Source organism: Trichosurus vulpecula, chromosome 3 (genome assembly GCF_011100635.1).
Source record: "Trichosurus vulpecula isolate mTriVul1 chromosome 3, mTriVul1.pri, whole genome shotgun sequence".
NCBI lineage: Eukaryota > Metazoa > Chordata > Mammalia > Diprotodontia > Phalangeridae > Trichosurus > Trichosurus vulpecula.
The window spans coordinates 299,398,355-299,422,589 of NC_050575.1; the positions used below are offsets into that span (position 1 = coordinate 299,398,355).

General features: G+C 39.2%; 1 protein-coding gene across 1 annotated transcript in view; it reads right to left on the bottom strand.

The window, feature by feature from the left end:
• Positions 1-24,235, bottom strand: part of PSD3 (pleckstrin and Sec7 domain containing 3) — a 451,252-nt gene that overhangs the window by 254,942 nt on the left and 172,075 nt on the right. The window contains exon 8 of the mRNA XM_036751348.1: positions 16,110-16,199. Coding sequence (XP_036607243.1) covers positions 16,110-16,199 — 90 coding nt within the window. The remainder of the gene's footprint in view (positions 1-16,109; positions 16,200-24,235) is intronic.

Genomic DNA, 24,235 nt, shown 5'->3' on the forward strand with positions numbered 1-24,235 from the left:
GGCATGTACCACAAATCATGTCAAAGGCAAAAAGTCCAAAGTACATCCTTGTATGATGGAGAATGGGGTCAGGACATAGGACACTGTCCAATGGGAGAGATGGGTGAGGAGAGAGATGCACTGTGCTGCCTTCTCACACTCCACTAGTAGTTTCTGGCACACCAACTTGTAATTTATTATTTAAGTAATTATTCTTGCTAACTAAGTACTAAGTTCTGTTGTTTCCACAACGCTCAAGGCCTCCAAGTGCTATCAGCACCCTGGAGAAAATCCCTGGTCACACTGACCCGATTATAGCTATGCCAAGAAATATGTTTATATATAAAAATATTTATAGCAGCTCTTTCTGTGGTGGCTAAGAACTGGAAATCAAGGGGATGCTCATCAGTTGGGGAATGGCTGAACAAGTTGTGGTATATGAATGTAATGGAATACTATTGTGCTATAAGAAATGATGAGCAGGCAGACTTCAGAAAAACCTGGAAAGATTTACATGAACTGATGCTGAGTGACGTGAGCAGAACCAGGAGAGCATTGTACACAGTAACAGGGAGGACTGATTTTGATCGACTTAGCCCTTCTCAGCCATTCAAGTACCTAAAACTTTTCCAAAGGACTCAGGATGAAAAATACCATCCACATCCAGAGAAAGAACTATGGAGTTGGAATGCAGAGTGAAGCAGACTCTTTTCTCTTTTATTTCGTTTTGTTTTCTTTCTCATGGCTTCTCCCATTCGTTACAATTCTTCTATGCAACATGACTGATGTGAAAATGTGCTTAATAGGAATGTATGTGTAGAGCACATATCAAATTGCATGCCTCTCTTGGGGAGAGAAGGGGGAGGGAGGGGGAAAAAACTTAAAACTTATGGAAATGAATGTTGAAAACTGAAAATAAATAAATTAAATATTTAAAAAAAGAAATATGTTTATAAGAAAGCTGTTCTCTTCTGATTAAACTTATCCTCAATGGCTCACATTAGGGATGGTCATACTCCAAGGAAATGAATGGAGAAAAAGCCCAGTTTTTGAAGGTCTTTGCTCTTTGTTTCCATACAAGTTGTCATCTCAACTGGCAAAACTCTCTGTCTTAATTTATGAGCCAAACTTTTAAAACTGTTCTCCAATTTGAAATCTATGTAAATGATGAGGACCGGCAACTAAATTCCATACAAAAATTATGGGTATGCTTAAATGTCAAGTTCTGAGAGAGCCTCAAGTGGCAGTTACTTTCTAAACTTTAACTTTTCTGCAGACATGAGGCAGAGGATTTAAATTTGTTATTTTGACACCTCAAATCTGTGCCAGCTGATTACATAACACTAAACCCCTTGAATCAGCAGACTATAATCATTATCCTCTAAACATATTATAGTAATGATTGTCAGGCATTTGTATACAAATCAATGAAATCCCCAAACATTTGGCCCGCTGACACAGAAGAGCACAATATCCATCCTGCCAATATTACAGAGGAGGAAAATGAAAAAGGGAATCATTTTGTCCTATAAGGAGAGCCAGTGAATCAAGGGCAGAAGAGCAATTAAAATGGGTCATCCCGCAAATGTTCCTTCTTGGATGAAATACATCGATTTACTTCCCCTGTAACTATAAAGAATTTGGTAAACCTGGAGACACTGGAGGGAGGGAGATGGTACGGAAAGAACAATAATGTTGATGGCAGATGTAGCTAAGTAGTAAAAGGGAAAACAATTCATCACACGCATTTCTAAATTCTATGGATGTATTTGAATATGAAATACTGTGTGGCTTCTGCATGATAAGATTAAAAATAGAATCTTTCTGGGAATTGTTAATATTCCATTACAGTACCCTAAAGTATTACTACCACCCCCACTCAAATACAACTCTACATGGGAAGGAGTGGGGGGGGGGGGGAGAAATCTGTTTGTATGCTTTAAGCAGCATCTGTTCTGCTGAAAAAGTTCTAAGATGACTTTTTGATACAGATACATCTTTAAATATAATGAGCATCTTTTTTTTAACATGGCTGACATGGAAATATGTTTTGCATGACCTCACATGAAATCATATTGCTTGCCTCCTCAACAAGTGGGGGAAGAGTGAGAGGGAAAGAATTTGGAACTCACCATTTAAAAAAATTAATATTAAACATGTTTAAATTATAATTGAGAAAAATAACAAAAATAAAAAATAAATACAATGAGCATGACTGATGGAGCTTCAGCTGATTCAAAACACTGTCACCACCATTTTATATTTGAGGTCCAACTGATGACCACCAAACCCACACATTGAACATAGTACACACTCAGGTGCCAAAAACCCAACATGACCTTTTTTAATCATGCATTTCAGACTCAGTTTTCTGACACACACACAAAAAAAAAAAGAAAGAAAAGAAAAAAAGCTTAGTTCCAATTTTAACCCAGAATATTCAAAGTTGCTGGAAGAGAGCTATTAACTATCATCAAAGATTTGCTAACCTACTGCCTAAACTAGGAAAATGCATCAAAAATCATCCATACCATGGATACCATTGTTAACAGGATTTCAATGACCCCCTCATCAGGAATCATTCACCTATTCTAGGCAACAGTGAATGCTCTTTATATAGCTACATTTAAATACCACCCATCAGTTCCTATTTTGAACTATGCACTTAGAATAAAACCCAGATAAAATATTTCTGAGAATTGATTTCAGCCTTCTCATTAGAAAGATGTCCCTTTTTTTTTTCCTTCCAGGCCGATTTTTCCTTCCCCATGCTGTCCTCTGACACCAACCTGTGGGAATCGACAGAGACAAACGCTTCCTTAGCCTGGAATTTGAACATCCCCTCTTGTTCATAAGAGCTTATGTTCTTAAGTATGTGCTCTTCTCTTTGACCCAATGAAGAATTTAAAATCTGCTTAGAGAATTACTTTTGTTATATGACCAAAAGATGTCAAGGCTACCCACCACAGCACTTTTATAGGACTGTAAGGCTGAAAGGGGCCTTAGAGACTACAGGTGAACAAAATGAGGACGAGAAGTGTCCTAAATTTCCAAGCTCACGCCAGAAAACACTTGAACCCATGTCATAAAACGAGAGCATAGGATGAACCATTTCTCAATAAAAGTTACTATGAACAAGATTTACACGGGGAGATCATAGTATCATAGATCTATGCTGAGCTGTCCATGGATTTGTTTTTAAAAATATTTCGATAATTGCATGTCAACATAATTGGTTACCTTTGTAATCCTATGTATTCTATTTTATGCATTAAAAAACATTATTCTCAAAGGGGGCTCATAGGTTTCAGGCTATTCAAGCTCCATCATCTGTATGAATGAATGTGTCCTTGGTTACTAAAACCTGCCACCCTAACAACACCATGAAAGAACAGGAAATAACACAGCCTAGTGTATGGAATGCTAGACGTGGAATCAGGAAAACTTGGTTTTAAATTCCCTTTGCAAAACTTACTAGCTATATAACTGTGAGTAAGTCACCCAACTTCGCTAAACCTCCATTTTCCTTATCCGAAAAACGGGAAGACTACAACTCGCAATACCTGTCTGACAGAACTGGCATGGAGTTCAAAACAGATAATCCATGCCGAGTGCTTTTCAAATCATAAAATGCTAGATAAATGTCAGTCATTGTTATTATTCTAGAGACAGACTAGGTATCTGCCATTTTATAGAATGATACATATCACTTTCATTTCCTTTTCCATTATTATACCTACTCCACCCCTCAAAAAAAATCATAGTATTTAGAATTAGGGAAAAAAAAAACTCAGAAGCAATCAAACCTCACTCCCTAATTTTACAGGTGAGGGGGACTGGGTCAAGTTCCTTACACCTGTAGTAAGTAACAAAGGCAGCATCTGAAATCAGGTGCCTTGACTCTAAATCCACTTCCCCATTACATGACAAACCAATAAATCAATGCCATACACTGAAGCCCTTTCAGCTTCACCAAAACATTTCAGTTTCCAACAAATGGAGTGTCTTGAGTATACCTGAGTCTGCCACAACAGCTTAGTGTTTCTAAGGACAAAACAATTTATTTTTTTCTTTTTTATTAAACTGACTTTCCCTTTGTTGTTATATAATGAAAAGCTGAAGGGATTTAATACTGTAACTTCAATATCTTGCAACCTCAGAGCAATTTAATAGCCAGAGCATTTTGTATTATTTCCTTCCAAAGATGTAAAGGCTGGTTAAGAGCCATGTAAGTTAAGAAAACTCAGGTTAAAGAGGAAAACAGAGGAATAAAAAAAAAAATACTTAAAGTCAATTCACAAGGAATATTTCTATTAAGAGCCCAAAAAGGGTTTGTTACTACCTAAATGTATCACATTGCAAGTATGAGAAAGAAATGATAACCAGAGTTTGGGAATATTTTTTAATGGAGGGAAGATAATATAAAATCTGAATTCTGGATTTTATTGGAAGTCAGAGAACTTGGTTGGTTTCTAGTGCTGACTCCAACAGTAACCCTCTGGTCTCCAGTTTTCCTGTCTCCAAAACTAGTTTACACTGGACAAGTTCTATGATCCTTTCCAACCCTAACATTCTCTGCCTTACAGTGAAGAACCAGATTAGAATCAAAGCCTCATTACTTCCGCTACACATTAAAAAGAGATTTTCAGGGGACAGTCTAAGGATGTCTTTTAATTTAGGTATTCTGTTGTTGACGTCATACAACATACACATATATATATATATGACTCTCTTTTAAAAATCACCTAGATACTACCATATAAAGCAGTTCACTTTGCTTTTTATTTATAAATCGAGAAACCTATAACATTCAACAAATTGTTAAGACACAAAAATTTCCAAATGGAAAAACTTAGAAACTTGTTACAAAACTGTCAAAAAAAAGAACAGGATCTCTCTTCCTTGAGCAGACAGCAACACCATCTCCATGAAGCCTTTCCTGGTCCACCCAAATGCTAATTCTGTCCCTAACTACTTCGTATTTATTTTTCTCTTTCCATTTATCTGCACGTAGTTCTATCTGTACCTGTCCTCCCTGCTAGAATGAATCCTCTCTGAAAGAAAGAGTTTGTTTCATTATTTGTATTTGCACCTAACATGGTGGCTGGCACACAGGCATTTAATGAACGCTTGTATATTGATTAATTGCTTAAAATGCTGAATCTAACCACCAGCTAATCTTTCTTCCACATACAGATAACCCCAAGCTCTTTGCTTATTCTTACACAGCCCATCTGTTTCTACTTAGACTTACAGGAGGTAGCTGCTAATTAGCCTACACTTGTTAAATACCCCAATCAGCACTTTCCTGCTATTCACAGTACTGACATCGTCAAACAACTCCTAAGTTCTCCCAGCATTTTTCTGGCCATTCACTTCCAAACCTGTGTGCCTATTCTGAGCTTACTCCTATTAATCCAGCTTTAAAATCATCATTTGCTCTTAGCTCTCTTTACTAGATTTCACCTCCCCATGTTTTCTTCCCATCCTCTTTTTCTCTGGTCACATATTTTACTGCTGCACTTCCATTGCTCTCTGGGTGACAACCGCTTTCGATATTCCAAGGACTGCTTATGTTTAAAGTCTTGCAGTCCTAGAATACCACCGGTGGAATTTATCGTTGTTGCGGTTCAGTCATTTTTCAGTTGCGTCTGACTCTTCACGGCCCTTTTGGGAGTTTTTTGACCAAGATACTGGAGTGGTTTGCCATTTCCTTCTCCAGCTCATCTGAGAGATGAGGAAACTGAGGCAAACAGGGTTAAGTGACTTGCCCAGGGTCACATAACTAGTATCTCAAGCCAGATTTTTTAACTTAAGAAGATGAGTCTTACTGATTCCAGGCCTAGAACATTATCCACTGTGCCACCTAGCAGCCCCATACTGCTGGAATACCAATATTGAGGAGGCAGGGTTCTGTTTCTAAGATGAGTTCTGGGCCATTAACAGAGTTTTGCAAATTCTATAAAGCAATCTAGCCTTCTTTCCTTGTATTTAACTCATGGCCCAACTCACTGTCCCTTTGTCCCAATCTCTATTAAGCTGTCTATCCATCTCATCTGTACGCATAATCTGTACAAGAGATATTCTGCATCCACTTGGTCTTTCATATGAAGATGGCCAAAAACCAAACTCTTCATTCATTTAATCCACAAGCATTTAGAAGCATCTGCTATGTTTCAGGTACTGCATTAAGTGCTGAGGATACAAAGACTGGTTAAAAAAAAAGTTCCTGTTATCAAGGAGTTCATAGTCTAACAGAGGAGACAACATGCAAACAGTTATGTGTGAACTGGATACATGTAAATATAAATATAAACACAGAGTAAGTTAAGTTGGAGATCTCAGAGAAAATGTCCAAAGATTGAAGAGGACTGAGAAAAGCTTCTTACAAAAGGAAGGACTTTAGTTGAAACTTGAAGGAAGACAAGGAAGTGTAATGGCAGGCCAAGTGGGACTTTTTGCTGTTTTTTCTTTTGGAGTGCTTCTCAGCACTAAGACAATCAAGTGCCTCCAACTGAGTCTTTGATTGAATTGACTGAATCGACTGATGACCTGCTTAAGTCACAAGAAAGTCTAAGTTACATGAGTTTGAATCACATGGTTGTGATGCCCTCTGTGGGCTGACCCTGAAGAAGCGTATATATACTCTGAGGTTTAGCACTTTGCTTGGGGGGGCTCACTCATTGGAAGAACGTTCCTGTGATTTCACCAGACAAGATTCTGGGTAGCCGTTAAGGAGCCCCTCCGGCTTTGAAAACCCAGATGTTGGTGCTTCTCTCTCTGGTAACTATATATGTATTGTTATAGAAAGGTGGTTAGAAGCCCTGTCTGCTGATTTGTGTTACTTGCTCTATTTATATAATTTCTACTTATAATTTCTGTTTGTGTTTTCTCTGAAGTTCAGGGTGCTGACTTTTTCCCCTCAACTAAGTGAATGATATATGTATGTTTAATTAAAGTGAGACTGTAAACCCCTTAAAGTTGCTTTCCTTAGAAAAGCAGATCAAAGAACTTATGCTAGCAGCCCTTCTGTGTGGTGGTTGTTGTTGGTCTTATACCTTCACAGCAGCTGCAAATAGCACTGTTGTTACAGGAAGCCAGAAAGTTGAGTATATTTGTATGTATGTATGTATATTTATATATTTAATTTATAGACTTGGGGGAAAGCAAGGTAAAATTCCTTGGAGTTATAAGATGGGTGCCATATGGGAGGAAAAGCAAAGGAAGCCAATGTCACTAGATCACAGAGTATGTTGGTGGGGGAGGATAGGTGGAGGTAAGGTATAAAATGACTGGAAAAGTAGGAGGAAGCCAGGTTATGAAGGGTTTTAATGGACAAACATAAGTTTTAATCTGGATCCTAGAGTAAATAAGGAGCCTAATGAATTGAATGAATGGGGATTGGCAGCAACATAGCTTACAAGAGGGACTTCAAATTGCCTAGATTGACACAGGACAATGTTATCTGCAAAGTAGAACATGTGGAGGACCCTCAATATCCAAAGGAATACCTCAACCTGGACCTCCTCCTTTATAATGGCAAATGCTTTTGGCAAATATATATCTCTCTAATTTTATGACTCACCTGAGGGTTATGATCAGTCAGTAAGGTTAGTTCTGATAGCATATCTTTCAAGGAACCTAGAATGACTTTGATGTAGAAATGGGAAATGCCCTCGTTAGAAGACAGCCTTTAAGGTAGCATTATGCTCTGTCAAATTAAATGGTCTCTTTTCCCCCCATAATCAACAAATAACAGTGGTACCTTATATTCGCTGTATCTTTCAATCAACTGTGTCATGGTAAAGATCTAACTTATCATAGAATATTACTTGAGAAAGCCTGCCTGGTGTTCTACTAATACCCTCTTCAAGGAAGTCCTTGATGCACGTACAGGTGAATTTAACAAACATTTTGAATAAATGGAAAAATAAGCACATAGGAAGGTAGTGAATATCACTCTTGGTTGATAACGTCAGTATTGATAACGTCAAGATTTTTCCTATGCCTTTGGGATCTTTTTCTTCATTGATTCCTCCTTGTGAATAAATCTCTCAATGGGAATCATTCTTTCATTTGGCTCTGTTTTCTTTCTTCTGGTTTCATTTATAGTAAGAATATCAAGACTGGTACACCTCATCCTTTCCTGTATGAGGACCACTCAGTTACTGGACAAGGATCTGAGAACCAAGATAAAGTTTACAGATGGCATAAAAACGGTGTGATTCCTTGCATGCAAGTATATGCAATTCTCTGTCTCCTTTCCAGTCCCATTATCCACAGCAGCACAGAAATGCAAGGGGGCAGCACAAAATCAAGGGCCATTTTGTATTTTACTTTGGGTTACCATGGGCTAAAAATTTCTCACCACATAGTAAGCCTATCTTTACTTAGCTAGACTGGTCTTTGGAAACCAAGGATGTTAAAGACAAGGTTCAAACTCAAAGAGTACATGATCCTATTAACAACCTTACTGGGCTTTCACTTTTGAGCCCTCCTTTCCCTTCTCATTTTTACACTTACTCCCCACCTTAATGGATTCATCATTCTTAATCTATATATTTTGTATGGCTGAAAATTTTCTAACAAATGCTAGGAGAAGTTATTACCTAGAGGGGAAACTTGAATGGAGTTCTATCTTTACCTCAACCTAACTCATGCCAAGGGTTATGACCAAGAAGCTAGTCTGAAGATGTTAGCTCCTTCTTCCCCATCCCCCCAAAAGCTTGCCTCAAAATGTTTAGAGGCTGATTAATTTTTTGTTAATTTACCCTTAAACACAAAAGTCATAGATAAAACAGTTTGATGGTTGGAAATTTGTAAGGTATAATTTTATATTTCATAATTATCTCCCTTGCTTGTCAGACAGGAGACATTCATCTTCATTTAAAATATTTTGGTTTTCTTTACTGATCTTCTACGTCTAATACTTGTTTTAATTTATTCCTCGCTTCATCTCCCCTTCCTCTCGATTCCTATTTCACTTTAATAAATTACTTTTACCCTAAGGAGATAAAATGATAAATTCCTTTTTAACACAGCACATCATGGTTTTAGTCAGCTTAGGAATGTTAAGGAATGAATGTACCTAGCCCATGCATTGCTGGAGAATGATTTCAAAAACACCAAAATAGCACACATGACCTTTTTGAAAAGCAAAACATTTGAGCTATGGATTAATGCACAAATAAATACCAAACAAAGCTTCCAATAGGATTGTTTATGCTCATTTTAAAGGCTTCCAACACATGCATCTACCTGGGATAGGTATGCTGATTCACCACCCTTGAGGGAAAAAAAGGCAGCAAGCATTCGCCGTTGACTCGGAACCTAAGAAAGCTTTCAGGTTTCCTTTCAGAGGCTTCACCGGTGACTTCAAAGTACCAGTATACTTCAAAGGCACTAAAACAAACACAGCAACAAAGCTTCTACCAAGGAACAACATTCTAAAGAACATTCTAAAGGTAGGCTGGCTAATGGATAACCTCAAAGATGGCTCATCAACCAATGGGCCAAGGCAACCTTCTTAGCTTCCCATCCCATTCCCATTCCAGTGATGCTACCTTAGCCACCAGGGCACTATTCCCCTACTTCTGCAGGCTTTACACTAATATACCATGGCCAACTTTTAGATTTTTCAGATTGCTTAAAATTTACTTTGAAGTTCTCAAGTTGGTCCGTGGACATATTTTTGGATTTCTTCAATAAGATTTCAGGAAGCAAGGGGCTTGCACGTAATTTTTTTTTCTGGTAATACACCATATAACCTAAAATAGTTCTCTGCCCATAGGGGGTGCTCAACAAACACCAGCTGCTACTACCTGAAAACAGAGAGACAAAATAAATGCTTCATTTTTTAAATTTGAAGTTTTCTTCCAGGCTTCACCTCAGAAGAAAATTAATACACAGCTGGTAGCTGACCTTCAACCTCATACCTTCATATCTCAATTTTCATTTATTCCTTGTCTTCTTCATTTCCTCTTATCTTTGTCATAGGTTTGGAGGAGGCACCTTTCATATAAGTTCATAATGAAACAGTCCTGTATTTCCCCACACCCACAGTTAAGTAACCAGTGTCCATCATCCTAGACGCGGCTGCTTCTCTCCTTACACATAAACTGCACGGAAAATAGAGACCGCTGATTCAATTGAGCAAACCTGTATTAAGTATCTGCTATATAGAAGGACCCTGAGCTGGGGGCAGGTAGAAGGGCAAAATTTAAGCAGTGCCTACCCTTTAGGAGCTTATATTCTGCTGGGAGCAGAGGGAGAAAAGGGGAGTTTAAAACAGACAAAAATAAAGGGCAGTGATTTGAAAATGGAATCATTAGCACTTGAAGGAATCAAGGCAGGGATTCCTCAGAAGATGGCATCTGAACTGAGCATTGAAAGAAAAGGAGGATTCTGACAGGCAGGGATGAGGAAGAAGTAGGTCCCAGGACTGGGGGATGATTTATGTAACGATAAAGAAGTGGGAGAGGGAATGTTAAGTTCAGGGAACAGCCAGTAGTCAAATTTGGCATGAATTTAACGTGAAAACATGGCTGGAAAGGTAGGATAGAGACAGCCTGTGAAAGGCCTTACTGCCAAAATAAGGCATGTTTGTATTTCTTCCTGCAGCAATTAGAGAGCCATTAAAGTCTTTGGAAAAACAAATACAAATGAAAGGACTATTGCCATTTTCCTGATGCAGTTAACCAAGAAAGGACGGGAGACTAAATGAGGGATTGTGAGGAAGAAAAATAACTAAATTAATAAAATAAGTTAATTAAAATAATTAAGGCATGAGAGGGGATGCTTTTAGGAGAAAAGTCACAAAAAGTGTTCTGAACAAGGAGTAGAGAAGAAAATTGAATACTTTCTATTCCAATTTTTGGGAAAATAAAAAAATTTTAGAAACTCATGGCTGAAATTTTTTTTCACTTTGTTTCTTATACATCAGAAATTTCCTGCCCCCCCATCTCTCTCTTCCCCTACTGAACTGTTAACCATTTTATCCAATTCAAATGCCACCTCCATTTCAAAGCCTTTCCTTCATCAGTATAACAGGTTTTCTCTTCATACTGCACTAATTGCCTTGTTTTGTAACTCTCTAATGAATTTATCATGCCATCTTGTATAATGTAATCATACTAGACTGTAAGCTCTAAAAGGAATGTGTAAGAGAGTCTGTATTATATAAACTTTCTATCATCCCACTGCCTAGCACAGTGTCCTGAAAGTATTACAAAAATTTGCTGATTGACTAATCTGTTGGTATGGTGATCAGGGCCTCTCCCCAGTTTTACACTGCGCTCCTGAGGAATCTCTGGAAATGGCCACCTTCTAGATTGTGGAATGGGCAAGCTTTACAGCCTAGGAACTTGCTTATGAGCACCTGGCACCTGGCCTGCCAGACCGAGTTACATGAGGAGCCACTCTTTGGATATGTTACATCTAAGTTGGGGGGAGAGAGGAGAGAGATAGCACGGGGTATGCGTGGAGGTGAATGGAGGGGTGCTGTGGGCGATACAAAGGAAGAATCAACTAAAGAAGCATTACACAAGTTGTTAAAAGGTAGGAAGAAAGTCCAATGGAAGTACACAAAATACACTCCTTTAAAACAGTGATTTTTTTTTTAATGACTCAATTTATTTTCAATCCCTTTAGTGCTAACCTAAGCTTATTTGAAAGCATAAAATTCTCTGGATATTTGTACTTTAAGGCTTTGAAGTGAGTTCTTCACTACTGAAAGAAAATCCCTAATGTACCTTTAAGTATTGCAAGATTTAAAATTGTTGAATGATTTACAAAGAGAAAAACGTGGCCTTTGAATTAAGATTAATAAATTACTGCTCCTATACATCCATATTAACTAAGTTAAGCTAGTGAAATTCAATTTACAACTCAATCATAAGGAAAGCTACAGGATAGTTGTGCATTTTATGGGGGAAAATGCCCCCTTCTTCTCTCTCCCAAATGACTGTAATTTCTTTGAAGGGAGAGCCTTGTTTCTAGTTCCTCTGTATCTCTCCCCTATAACCATGCCCTGCAGAAGAGTGAGCCCTCGATACAAATTCCTGACTCCCTAGCAACAGACAAATTCAAATCTTACTTTAAATATAACAAAGAAACCTAAAAGTAATAAGGACAACACATGCAATAAAAACCTGGCTTCAGGACAACAAGCATTAAGCCAATTCCAAAGCCCTTCAACTTCAGCTAACCCCATTGGGAAGGGGAAAGGGGGAATGTAAGATACTCATTCTTATGGCTAAATACTCAGAGGAACAGAATCATTTTCATAGGAGTTTTTCTGGCCTCTTCTACCTGAACACAATGAAAGTGGTACACAGCCACCATGAGACTTTTCTCCCTCTCCCACCCCCTCACTCCACAAATTGAATTCTACCCCTGGGGAGAATGCAGGCAGAAGGGCCTATACAGAATTTAGCTTCCCCTACTGGCCTCTCACCATTGGAGAAGCAGGAGGTTGCTGACTCCTTAGGGTTATTAGAAAAATCACAGATAGCTATCTAAAAGAGATTCTTCATTCCTTGAGGAGGCTTCTAGGGGGTTCAATACAAATTAAGGGGGGGGGGGGGCGGAGAGAGAGAACATTAGTAGTCACTACATCTGAACCTAAATTGGTTCCTGAGCCGGTCTCTTGACGGCATAAGGGGACAATGGGACTGCACCCCAAGCAAGGTTTCAGGAGTCAGGAGGCTGGCCTGAATAGCAAAAAAAGGGGAAAACAGACTCAAAGAGAGGGAATCCCTAATTTGTCAGCACCACGTCAAAAGAGCTGTAATGCAGGAAGGATGGCATCCATCCTGCCAAACGGGGAAACTCTGGAGGTCTTTCCCTTCTGCGGTGTGCCCAAGGACATTCAGAGAATTGCTTTGGCACAGGGCTTTGGCCTGGCCTGAGACTACTGACTGGTGCCAATCGCTTGGAGTCAAGGAGGACTGAAGGAGGAGCCAAACCTAGGTACAGGGAGAGGAAGCTCTGTACCAGGCTGTGAGGCCCTCAGCTTTTATATACATCTCTGGGAAAGGGTAGCTTGCTGCAAAGTGTTCTATTTTCCAAAGGTTCTTTAGTGGGTCAAAAAGTCTATCTTTATCTAACCCACTATCTCTGCTTGGCCTCAGGCCATGCATCACATCCAATCAGTCATCCACCAGGAAAGGAGCTTGCAGGCTGTAGGGGCATCTTGCTATCTACACTGCATGGATAACCACCCTCATCACCCCAACACCCCCTTGCACCCCTTGTTCTGTGAACAGTAATCAGACCAATACTCCCACCGTGCCTAGGAAAGGGTGTGAAGACCCACTGCCCCAAGGCTCCGTTTAATCTTGGTCCCTACTCTCCTGCATGTGCTACATCCTCCTATTAGAAAGTAAGTTCATTGCAGGGTCTGTTCCAGCTTTGTATTTGTGTTTGTTCTATCAATATATCAATAAATCTGTCCTTTAACTCCATAAACACTCTGCTTGTAAGTAGAGTCGGCATCAGCATAATGAGTGATGGCAGACAGTGAAAAGGGAAGAGAAAAAAAAAATCAAATGAATTCAAACTGTTACTTACACTTAAAATTCCAGGTCTACTTCCTGTAATTTTTTTTAAGTATTTCAAAACTGACAGGATAGAATCTAAAACATACATGGATTTTTGTATATACTTATCCATCTATGTGATTAGATATGTGTATAATGATATAACTGCACTCACATATACATCTATACATTTTACATGTGTGTAAATGGACACACGCGTATGTATATGCACTCACACGTAATCACACAGTTGGGTTGTATAGATACATTTTATATGTATGTAGTATATGCATGTATATACATCTAACCACACAGATGGATGTGTGCATACAGACACACATCTTACATAGGTGTCAAATGTATGCGGCATGTAGGTATGAGTGTGTATGTACACATACTTTTTTTAAAATCAGATTGTAATTTATCTCAGTAGGAAATCCAGAAACCAAAAGGAAAAAAGATAAAGAAAACCAAGGGGACTAGCTATACAAAAAGAATAGTATAAAGAAAAAAAAAATGGCTCTAATGAAACCTTGTTCATGTTGCAGCATGCAGGAAAATCTCAATTCCTATCAAAATGGAAGGCTATCACCTTCAGGAGAGGAAAAAAGTCAATATTCTTCCACTTGACAATTTCCATTCTAAACCCCACAGTCGTTTCTGGAATACCAATGAGTAACCAATCTCTCCACAGTAAATAAGGCACAGTATAATATGCTGTTGTTTGGGAGGAGTTAGTTTTTTCCCCCAGGTTGGTAAACATATTTCCAATTACACAACTGCAAAAAAAAAAAAAAAATCATCAAGCAAATTCTTTGCCTAGCAAAGAAATGGAGGAAAGTGTTTCCCTGAGCTGTGCAACAATCTCTGGCCGAAATCTGGGCTGCATTTTCTCACCTGACCACTGCATCGAAGCCTCTGAGACTCCCCAATTACATAACTAAACTCAGTAACTCAGCAACCTACATAAGCTACATGGTGAAAATTATCTTGTCAATTTTCATTTCAGATTATTACTGGATAAAAGCCTGGAAAATACTCCCTTTTCAAAGAATCCATTATTTTCTAGGCTAACACCATCAGAATGCAAAAAAAAAACTTGTTAACTTGTGTCCTCTTGCATGAGATCAGTGAATTGTGCTGAACACAGTTACTGCCACAGTGGGGTACCTTTTATCTCCCATAAAGCTGCCTCATGGAAACAAAGTCTAACTACTCAAAGTCAATGGATGCAATAGCTACACTGGTCTTTAAAAAAAACAGTAAACAGCACCTCTGCTTGCTTACTGAGAAGATGTTTTTCCTCTTCATTCTGCCTAGTATCACCATTTTTAAATGAGCTACTAAATTCAACAAAAGTTTAGCACTAGTCCATATTATAACATAACTCATATTGTCTTTCTCCCTCCCTTAATTCTCATTACTTCTTCCTAAAACTGAAGGCACTCTGGTCTATCTTCACTTATAATTTAAGAACAATTGTCTAGGGCATGGCAGATAAGACATTTTTCCTTCAGTGAGCACATTTCCATACTGCAGCATCACCAAGTGAGTCAAATGTGCTCTTTACCTGGCAAAAACCTATTCCCAATAATTGATTCCATAAGAATCAGAAAGCAAGGCTCAAGTGAGAGATATTAACAGCTAGCATTTTATACAGCACTTTAAGTTTGCATAGTGCTTTACATTCATCATCTCATTTGATCCTCACAACTACCCTGGGAGATAGGTGCAATTATCCCCACTTTACAAATAAGGAAACTGAGGCAAGGCAGAGGTTAAGTAACTTGCCCAGGATCACACAGCTAGTGGGTGTCTGTGGCAGGATTTGAACTCGGGTCTTCTTGACTCCATACCATAATCAGACTCTCTATGACTCTTCCCATCCCACCCCACCCCCAGATTCACATTTCCTCTAGCTAATAATCTTGCACTTGATTAAAAGCACACCATTTCATTTATCTTACTGAAGAATGTGTCCTGAATCCTAATCTCAACTCTGTTGTCTTTATGATAACGATCTGATGACGGAGAGGAATGAGGCCAAAAATAAAGCCAGACTGGAATACTGCAGGCATTCTGTAATTATTCAGATTTAATTTAATCGATTTGCAGAGACAACTCAAGGACATGTGACTAGAGCTTGAATAAAGCCAGAACTGTATCCATTATAATCTGCAAATGCGTTTTTGTTTCCATAGTGAATATACCTTTGTAACCTTTCCCAAGCTTTGTGAAACAGTCTGATTGCAAACAGCCCAAAAGTTCAATGCCATCCATTAACTGTTTGAGCTGCCAAATTTATAGCAACTACTTAACAAGTCATTATTGCAATGGTTTCCAGAATATCTTGTTTGTTACATAGGTTTATTTTGTAGAAATGAACAACAGTCTACAAGTATTTTGGGAGAAAAGAGGCCTGAGGAGATGCCGAATTTCTACTCACTCTTAACATAGCTCATAAAAATCCAAAGCAGAAGACAAGGAGCTAAAGAATGCTTAAATCTACCCATCTCAAACTCAGAAATTGATCAGTAAATTCAAATGGAAACCTGCTTTTTTAGAAAAACCAGTATTTCACTGCTTGCTTACCTTCAGCAGGTCCCTGGGAAAGTCACTGCCTTCATTCACACCCTGGAGATTCGTAATAAACTCCTGACAGGTCATCTTCTTTCCAATATTCTGGAATATGGGTAGAAAAAAAAATCCCAGTGACTTAACTATGTAAATGACTTACAAATACTTATCCAGTCTCCATCCCTGACCTCCCATGCCATAGTTGTTCAGATATACCTAAACAAAGCATAGTTTGATCTGACTTCTAATGGGGATAGATACAAACTCTAGCCAAAAAAAAAAAATGAAATGGAGAAAAAATAAGTCAGAAGATACATTTTACTATTAAAATGTACAGCATTTTAAAATAAGAGCAAAATTATGTCAGAGGAAAAACTATTCTTGTCTCACCTATCTATGTCACATTTAGCAAAAGAATATATATTCCAGTATTAAGAGATAAAAATGACATCTCTAAGTTGACTTCTGAAGGCTGCCATTGCACACATACATGATTTCATTTACTCCACTCAAGTTCTTCTCCAATGCCTCTTCATGGAGATGACCCTGGATCCTCTAAGGCCATACTAGTAAAGAGCATGCTCCAACAGGTCTAACCTAGCAGGAAAAACTTCCAGGAGAGGACTCTTGTGTCTATGGTCCCAGGACCAGCCTAGATAAGTTCAGAGGTGGGCTCACCACAAGAAAAGGACAATGGAATTCACAAAAGCAAGAAGAAGTGGTAACAGGCAGCAAATCTTGAATGGGGGGAAGGGGGCACGGTGATGGGGTTCTGTTTCTCCCTTAAAGGCCATGCTAGGACTTTAGAATCAAGTGGTATTCACAGTATGGAAACCTAAAGAAAAGTCCTCAAATCATTTTGTGCTTACACCCTCATATCCCACAGATGCCATGTTACATGAATAGCCTTATTTTGTCAAAATGAGAGTGTCTTTTTCAATGTCAAAGTAGACTTATTACAGGGAGAATTTTGCATTAAATTGCTATCTGAATACCTGATCAACACAAATATTTACCTCCTAAGCAAAAGGACTTTCAGTTCTGCAATGATGAGACCACTCCACCTGGAGGCAGGAAACTTAAGATTCTTTTCCCGCCCCTTCCCACCCCCCAGTCCTATCTCTATGGGGAGTTACTTAACTGGAGTGGCCTCAGCTACAAAACGGGAAGCCTGCTTTTCCTGCCTGAAGACGAGGGACCGGACTAGATGCCTTTCTGAGCTCCCTTCCAAGATCTATAATGCTATACTTTATGACTATCGTTTGACTTCTAGTGCCTTAGGCATTTGTTTAGGCTTAAAGTACAAGACAATACACGGCCAAAGCTAGAACATTTTAGACATACACTGATTCTTATGGTGGAGTAAATTTTACTTTAAAAATTCTGGGTGGGGGAAAAATTTTGAGGGGCTATTAACTTTTTAAGTTCTTCACTTTATACAAAGAACCTCTATAGACCTGCATTAAAAAAAAAAAGCACTCCAAGTGCCTAGAAAACAATGATTCTCTCTAATCACAAATTACGAGGAATACATTTGTATTATTTATCACCTACTGTGTGTGTGTGCAATAATATTGTCCTAGATGGTGGAGGTCATACAAAGTCTGTTTAAGACATGATCCTTTGATCTCGAAGAGCATCTAGGTAGCACAGCAGTTAGATTTCAGGAACTGGAGCTAAGACGGCATGAATTCAAATCCTATCTCTGACTTGTACTAGCTATGTGACCCTGGGCAAATTACTTGACCTTCTTCTCATCTGTAAAATGGAAATGTTGTAGAGGATGATGATGATGACGATGATGACCACACTCTCACAGAGTTGTTGTGAAAATCAAACAAGGTAACCCGTACATCACTTTGCAAACTTTAAGGCACAATTTAAATGCTCTTAGGAGAGCAGATAAGGCACAATATAAATGCTCTTAGGGGAGAAGAGCTCCAGAAGAACAGGGGCACCGATAGGCATGAATGGGCTCCAATGACCCTCCAAGTGCAGGGCTCTTTACGATGGACAGGCAGTGTGTCGCAGCGGAAAGCACAGTGAGCTTGGAGTCCGGACAATCTAAGTTCAAAACCTGTCTCAGAGACATCCTAATCTAGGAGATTCACTTAATTTCTCTGGGCCTCAATTCCCTCATCCATAAAACAAGGAGAATGACTGCACCTCCCTCGAGAGATTATTTGGAGACTCAAAGGAGAGAGTATACGCAAAGCACTCTTCAAACCTTAACTTGGCGGCTCAAAGTGAGCTGTTATCACTGTTACGTCACTTTGGAGAGTTCAGAACAAGAATACTACAGAGACCAAGCTTGGGGAGGGGTGGTTCTCACATTAAATATGGACTATTTCCCAGTGCCTCGTTCACAATAGACACTTAAAAATGTTTGCTGAATAAGTCAATAGATTTCATTGCTTTTTAATAATTTTTAGAGGCTGGTCAGGAATAAATTAGGAGGTAAAAAGTAAATTTAACCCACTTTGTTCCTTGTTGGCATGCCTGCTTAAAAACACACAACTTCAAAGATGTATTATAGAAATAAATAGAATAAAGTGTGGTCAGTTTTCCACTCTCGTCCCCATAATTCACTCTTCCCCCACAATCAGGATTGATTAAAAATACTTCAGACCAAACACTATTTGGGAAATGAAGGTGATTCCCCCCAGTCTTTAACTTGGTACCACAGAGGACACACCCTACTTCAGGGAAACACATCAATTATCACAATTCTGTCTCTTTTTTCTAACTTCATTAGAATTTACTTTCTTGGTTATGAACCAATGGTGTCTTCCAGCTTAGAGAACTCCAAGTGAGGAAATACCCAGATTTGCAACTACTCTACAATTTGCGGTCTCTAAGTCCATTGTGTAGGGCACCGATAGCTTTAAGGGTCACACAACCTTTAGGAGTCAAGGGCTGGACCTCAACCTACTAGGTCTTCATTCCAGCCAGATCTCGATCCACTACATCTTAGGGTTCGTAACTCAGAAAAATAGAAAGCGCGTCTTCCAGACAAATGCTTGGCAGTTTGGCACGCTCAGGAAGGCCTTTCACACCACTATCTCATACTCTGAACCCATTCCAAATAAGTCAATAAAGGATGGAAATTTGAAAAGGCCTACTCATGAATCAAGAGGTCACAGAAATGTTCCCTTGAAATCAATGCTGCATTTCCAATCAAATCTGAAATGCTAATGAATCTCTGGATCATTGCCTCTGAAATCAGAAAAAAAAAAGCTTCAATAAACCTAAAAAAGATAATTAACACTAAAAGTGGAAAATTCATGCAAAAATACACAGTCAGAATTCAGTTTCAAAACCATAAAATCTAGTCATGCCCAAGCCTCCAAGATTCCTCAATCTGGATACCATCCTTCACATGTCAAGCAAGATACTGGCCTAACAAATATGAAAATACTAAGATGTGGCTAATATTCCTAAGTACACTTAAGATGGTTTTCCATGGTTCTATTTTTCAGATGTACTTTGTTTTGTCAGTGAAACACAGTGAGCGCATGCATCTCCGTTGTATGTACACACAGACACACGCACACATACATCTTCTTTTTAATATGGCTCTTTTGGAGATGGTGAGAATATTTATATTTGAATCCTGTTATGACATTTTACTATCTACATGATTTTGAGGCAAAGCACCTAAGTTTTACTAAGGCACCATGGTGCCTTAGTTTCTCTCATCTGTATAATGGGGATAATAAAACTGCCATACCATGCACCTTGTCATGTGTTTTCCTTAATTTTAATTCTTTGGAGATTCATCTGATGAGAACTAACGTTAAAGATAAAAGTTTCAGGGAGCAGCTTGGTATCATTGAGAGTACTATACTGTACTAGCTTGGAGACAGGGATTATGATGGCTGCAAGGGATGATTTGGATCCATATGATACACTAGCCCCAAAGCAGCTCCAGGGACTAAGGAGGAGCCTAACCTGGTCCCTTCCATCACTGATGAGTGATTAGTGGGCTGTATCTGTGACGAGGACAACAGCGCAGTCATCTGATTCTGGCTTCACAAAAGCAAGACAAAGCCTTGCCCTAACTGTGGAATCCATTACAAGCTGGTACCCCGCCAGTTAAGCCACTGAGCCCCTGGACTGGCTGACTTGAGATGTGCTGTAATGTTTTCTTCCCTCCCATAGAAGACTAGCCATTGACTTGACTCGCTCACTTAAAAAAAAAAAAAATTCATCTACCTTATTCCTTGAGTTAATTTCTGAGCCTAACTCACTGCCTATGATTATTATTAATGTTATCAATATTATTAATAATAGTAATAATAGCTTGCAAAGCATTTTGCATACATTAACTCACTTGACCCTCCCAAACACCCTAGGAAGTAGGTGTTAATATCATCCTCATTTTATAAATGAGGAAGGAAAGGTAGACAGAGATTAAGTGGACTTGCCTAGGATCACAAAGCCAGTGTCAGAGGCAGGATTTGAACTCAAGTCTTCTTAATTCTATGTCCAGTCCTTTATCCTCTATTCCATCTAGTATTAATGTTCTGTAATTCAATGAGACAGCTACCTAGCTGCACTTTATAGTTTGGACAATAAGGCATTCTTCATCCGTTTGGTTTTTCCTACTGGTATTATGGTATTTATGGAGACCTCTCTGGAGTGGTCACGGATCTCCCTGAGCAGACAACAGTGCTCTGGGACCCGATGCAATGAGCATACCATCATCTAATAAGAGGAGTAACTGGAGGATTCCACCACCCAAAGGAAATCCCACTTCCATCTGAAAGAGTTCAACATAGTGGGTGGAATATTTGACCTGATGTCAGAAAGACCAAAGTTCAGATTATCCTTCTGACACTTACTACTCATAGGAATGGGAGCAAGCCCACTATTTGATATTAACCCATAGGTGGAACCAGTGGATAGAGCACTGAGTCTGGAGTCAGGACAACTCAACCTCATGAGTTCAAATCTGGCCTCAGACGTTTACTAACTGTGTGACCTTGGGCAAGTCACTTAACCCTGTTTGTCTCCGTTTCATCTGGAAAATGAGCTGGAGAAGGAAATGGCAAAGTACTCCAGTATCTTTGCCAAGAAAACCCCAAATGGGGTCACAAAGAGCCAGACAGGACTGAAATGACTGGAAAATGACAACAAAACTCCTACAAATTTCAGTTTTTCTTAGCTGCAAAATAGAAATAATACCTATAGATAGCTACCTCACAGGGCTAGTGTGAGGCTAAAATGAGAATGTGTGTAAGACATTTTGCATAATTCAAAATAGTACACGAATGTTGGATGGAGATGATGATGACTCTGAGTAGGACATTTTCAATGGCAGCGGCCAAAGGACCTGAGTTCACATCCCAATCTGCCACTTACTACCTATGTGACTCTGGGCAAGTGAGCCTCAGTTTCCACATCTCTAAAATGAGACAAGTGGATTCAACAGCATCTAAGGCTCCTTTGAGCTCTAAAAGTCTACGATCCTCTGACAGGGTGCAGCTGACTCCAGTATGTTATCAACGATGGTTTATGTATAAAAAGCAGCCTAAGACGTATCACCCAGGAAAAGTGTAATCAAAAGAGAAGGTGGGACAATTCCTACATTGCATCAAAGACCAGTCTGCACAGTCTGAGCGCTGCTGGGCTAACCGCAGACCACCAAAAGACCTGGAATATGGCCTCCAGCACAAGGAACAGGTCTTTTATGGAGGATAACTGGAAGGATATGGGGAAAACTCTCATAGGAGGGACTGCTATCTGTATTACTGGAGGGAACATGCACGACAAGGAGATCAGACTTCCGCTGAAATGCTGAAGCAATACCTCACCTACCTACCTTTCCTAGCACTCTGTCCCCTTCATCGCTGCCTCCTAGCATACCTGGCCTTTGTCAAGTCTCAGCTGTAGGCCTACCTCCTTCATGAAGCCTTTCCCAGTCCTCTTTAATTTTCCCCAATTTATCTATCTTTTCTGTACATAGTTGTTTGCATGTTGTCTCCCCGATGAGACTGAGAACTCTTTGACAATGGGGACCATCATTTACCTTTCTTTGTATCCCCAGTGCTTAACAACGAGCCTAGTACATAGTAGGCACTTAACAAATGTTTATTGACTCTCTCTGTGAGAAAAATACTTCATCAACTGGGCATTCCCATTCCCATTTTCATATCTTAATATGAATACCAAATACCCCATAACTTTTACAGTACACAAAGAAACTGTAAGAAACAACATAACATGGATAGAGAGCTGGCCTCAGTCAGGAAGACCGAATCACCTAACTTCTCAGTGTCCCAGGCATCTCTCTCAGATGGTTTAAGTTTCAGAGCAGAGCTGTAATAATACTGGAAGCTGCCTCAATGGGAGCTCCCAGGTTAGCTGAGGGAGAGACCATACTGCGGGAATGAGAGGTGTTGTAATGAGGAGTCAAGGAGGTGAGAGGTTAAACATAAACTGGAAGGCCAGAGTACCAAAATGGTCATTTTGTAGATGCATGAGATCTGCATTAACATAGATGTTAACTGCATTAACATAGTTGTAAATCATGACTTTGCTTTCCAGATTTTCCCTAAGTCTAAAGAATTGATATTTCCCAAAATATTATTTTCAATCTCAGAAATACAATCTGGGTCCTCTTTCCAAATGTGGTGAATAGCAAGAAAAAGGAATGAGTACCATTTAGCAACCATATCTGTCACAATGGCTCCCCATCGCCTCCAGGATCAAATAAATATAAAATCTTCTGTTTGGTCTTCAAAGCCCTTCATAACCTAGCTCCCTGACCCTACTTTTCCAGGCTTCTCACACCTCCCTCCCTGCTCCACACTACATATCCTTTGATCCAATGATACTGGCCTCCTTGCTGTTCCTTGGAAAAAAAAAAAACTACTCCCTCTCTTGGCTCTGAGCATTTTTACTGGCTGTCTCCCATGCCAATAATGCTCTTCCTCCTCATCTCTGCCCCACTGGCTTCCTTTAAGTCTCAGCTAAAAATCCCAACTTCTACAAGAATCTTTTCGCAATCCATCTTAATTCTTGTGCAATTACTTCTGCTGATGATTTTCCACATATTTTGTACCTGGGTAGGTTGTGTACATCCGTTTGCGTGCTGTCCCCCTCATTAGATTGTGAGTTCCAGTAAGGCAGGGACCATCTTTTGCCTCTTTTTGTATGCCCAGCAGTTAGCATAGCTCCTGGCACATAGTAGGCACTTAATAAATTTTTACTGACTGAATGATCAATTTCACAATGCCCCAAAATATGATCAGATAAGGAAAGAAAACAGTCATTGTGGGAGAAATTATTCCAAAACTTTCTTTTCCCCTTTGTCCATCTGAATCCCTGGTTATAGCTGATTATTAATTCATTGTTCTTGACAATGAAAATGTGTGTATGTGTGTGGAGTATGAGGAGGAAAACCAGTCGGCCTACTGTAATAGAACTCTCTTGAACTTGCTACCAATAAATGCTAGCTTAAATAATTAATCTCTCAGACTATGATGAAGAATGCTACTACCCACCCCCAACAGAGAGATGATGGACTAAATATGCAGAAGAACACAAACATTTGGGAGCAAGGCCAATATGGGAATTTGTTTTACTTGACTATGCCTATTTGTAACAAGGACTGGGTTTTTCTTTTTTTTTTTCCTTCCAGCTAAAGAAAGGAAGCAATCAGGAAGGGAAAATGTTTAATAATTTTTTAATTATTTAACTTAAAATAGAGAAAAATTATAATTTATCTTTCTTACAATTCCAAAACATAGCTAATCTGTCTCTCTCCTTTGCAACAGAAAAGAGTTAAGCAAAGAAAAAGGAGGGAATAATTACTGATTCATTGCTTTTAAATTTGGCTCTATTAACACAGCATCACAGATTGAGAGCTAGATCGGAGGCCCCCTCACCCATAGTTGTGCGAGGGTAAAATCTAAGGGATATTCAGAACCCTTCCCTTCCCAGTCCCCCAAATATCCCTCTACCCAGGCATGAGTGTCTGAAATTCCAGGGTTAACAGTTAATCCTTCTCCTACTATTTCCCTGTTTTAAAATGCAGTTATTCCTGGAAAGATAACTCATGACAATAATTCACACTGTAGGGCTAATTACTGTTACAGCTATGCTTTCCCCTCAGCTGAAAGATAAACGGCCTAAAA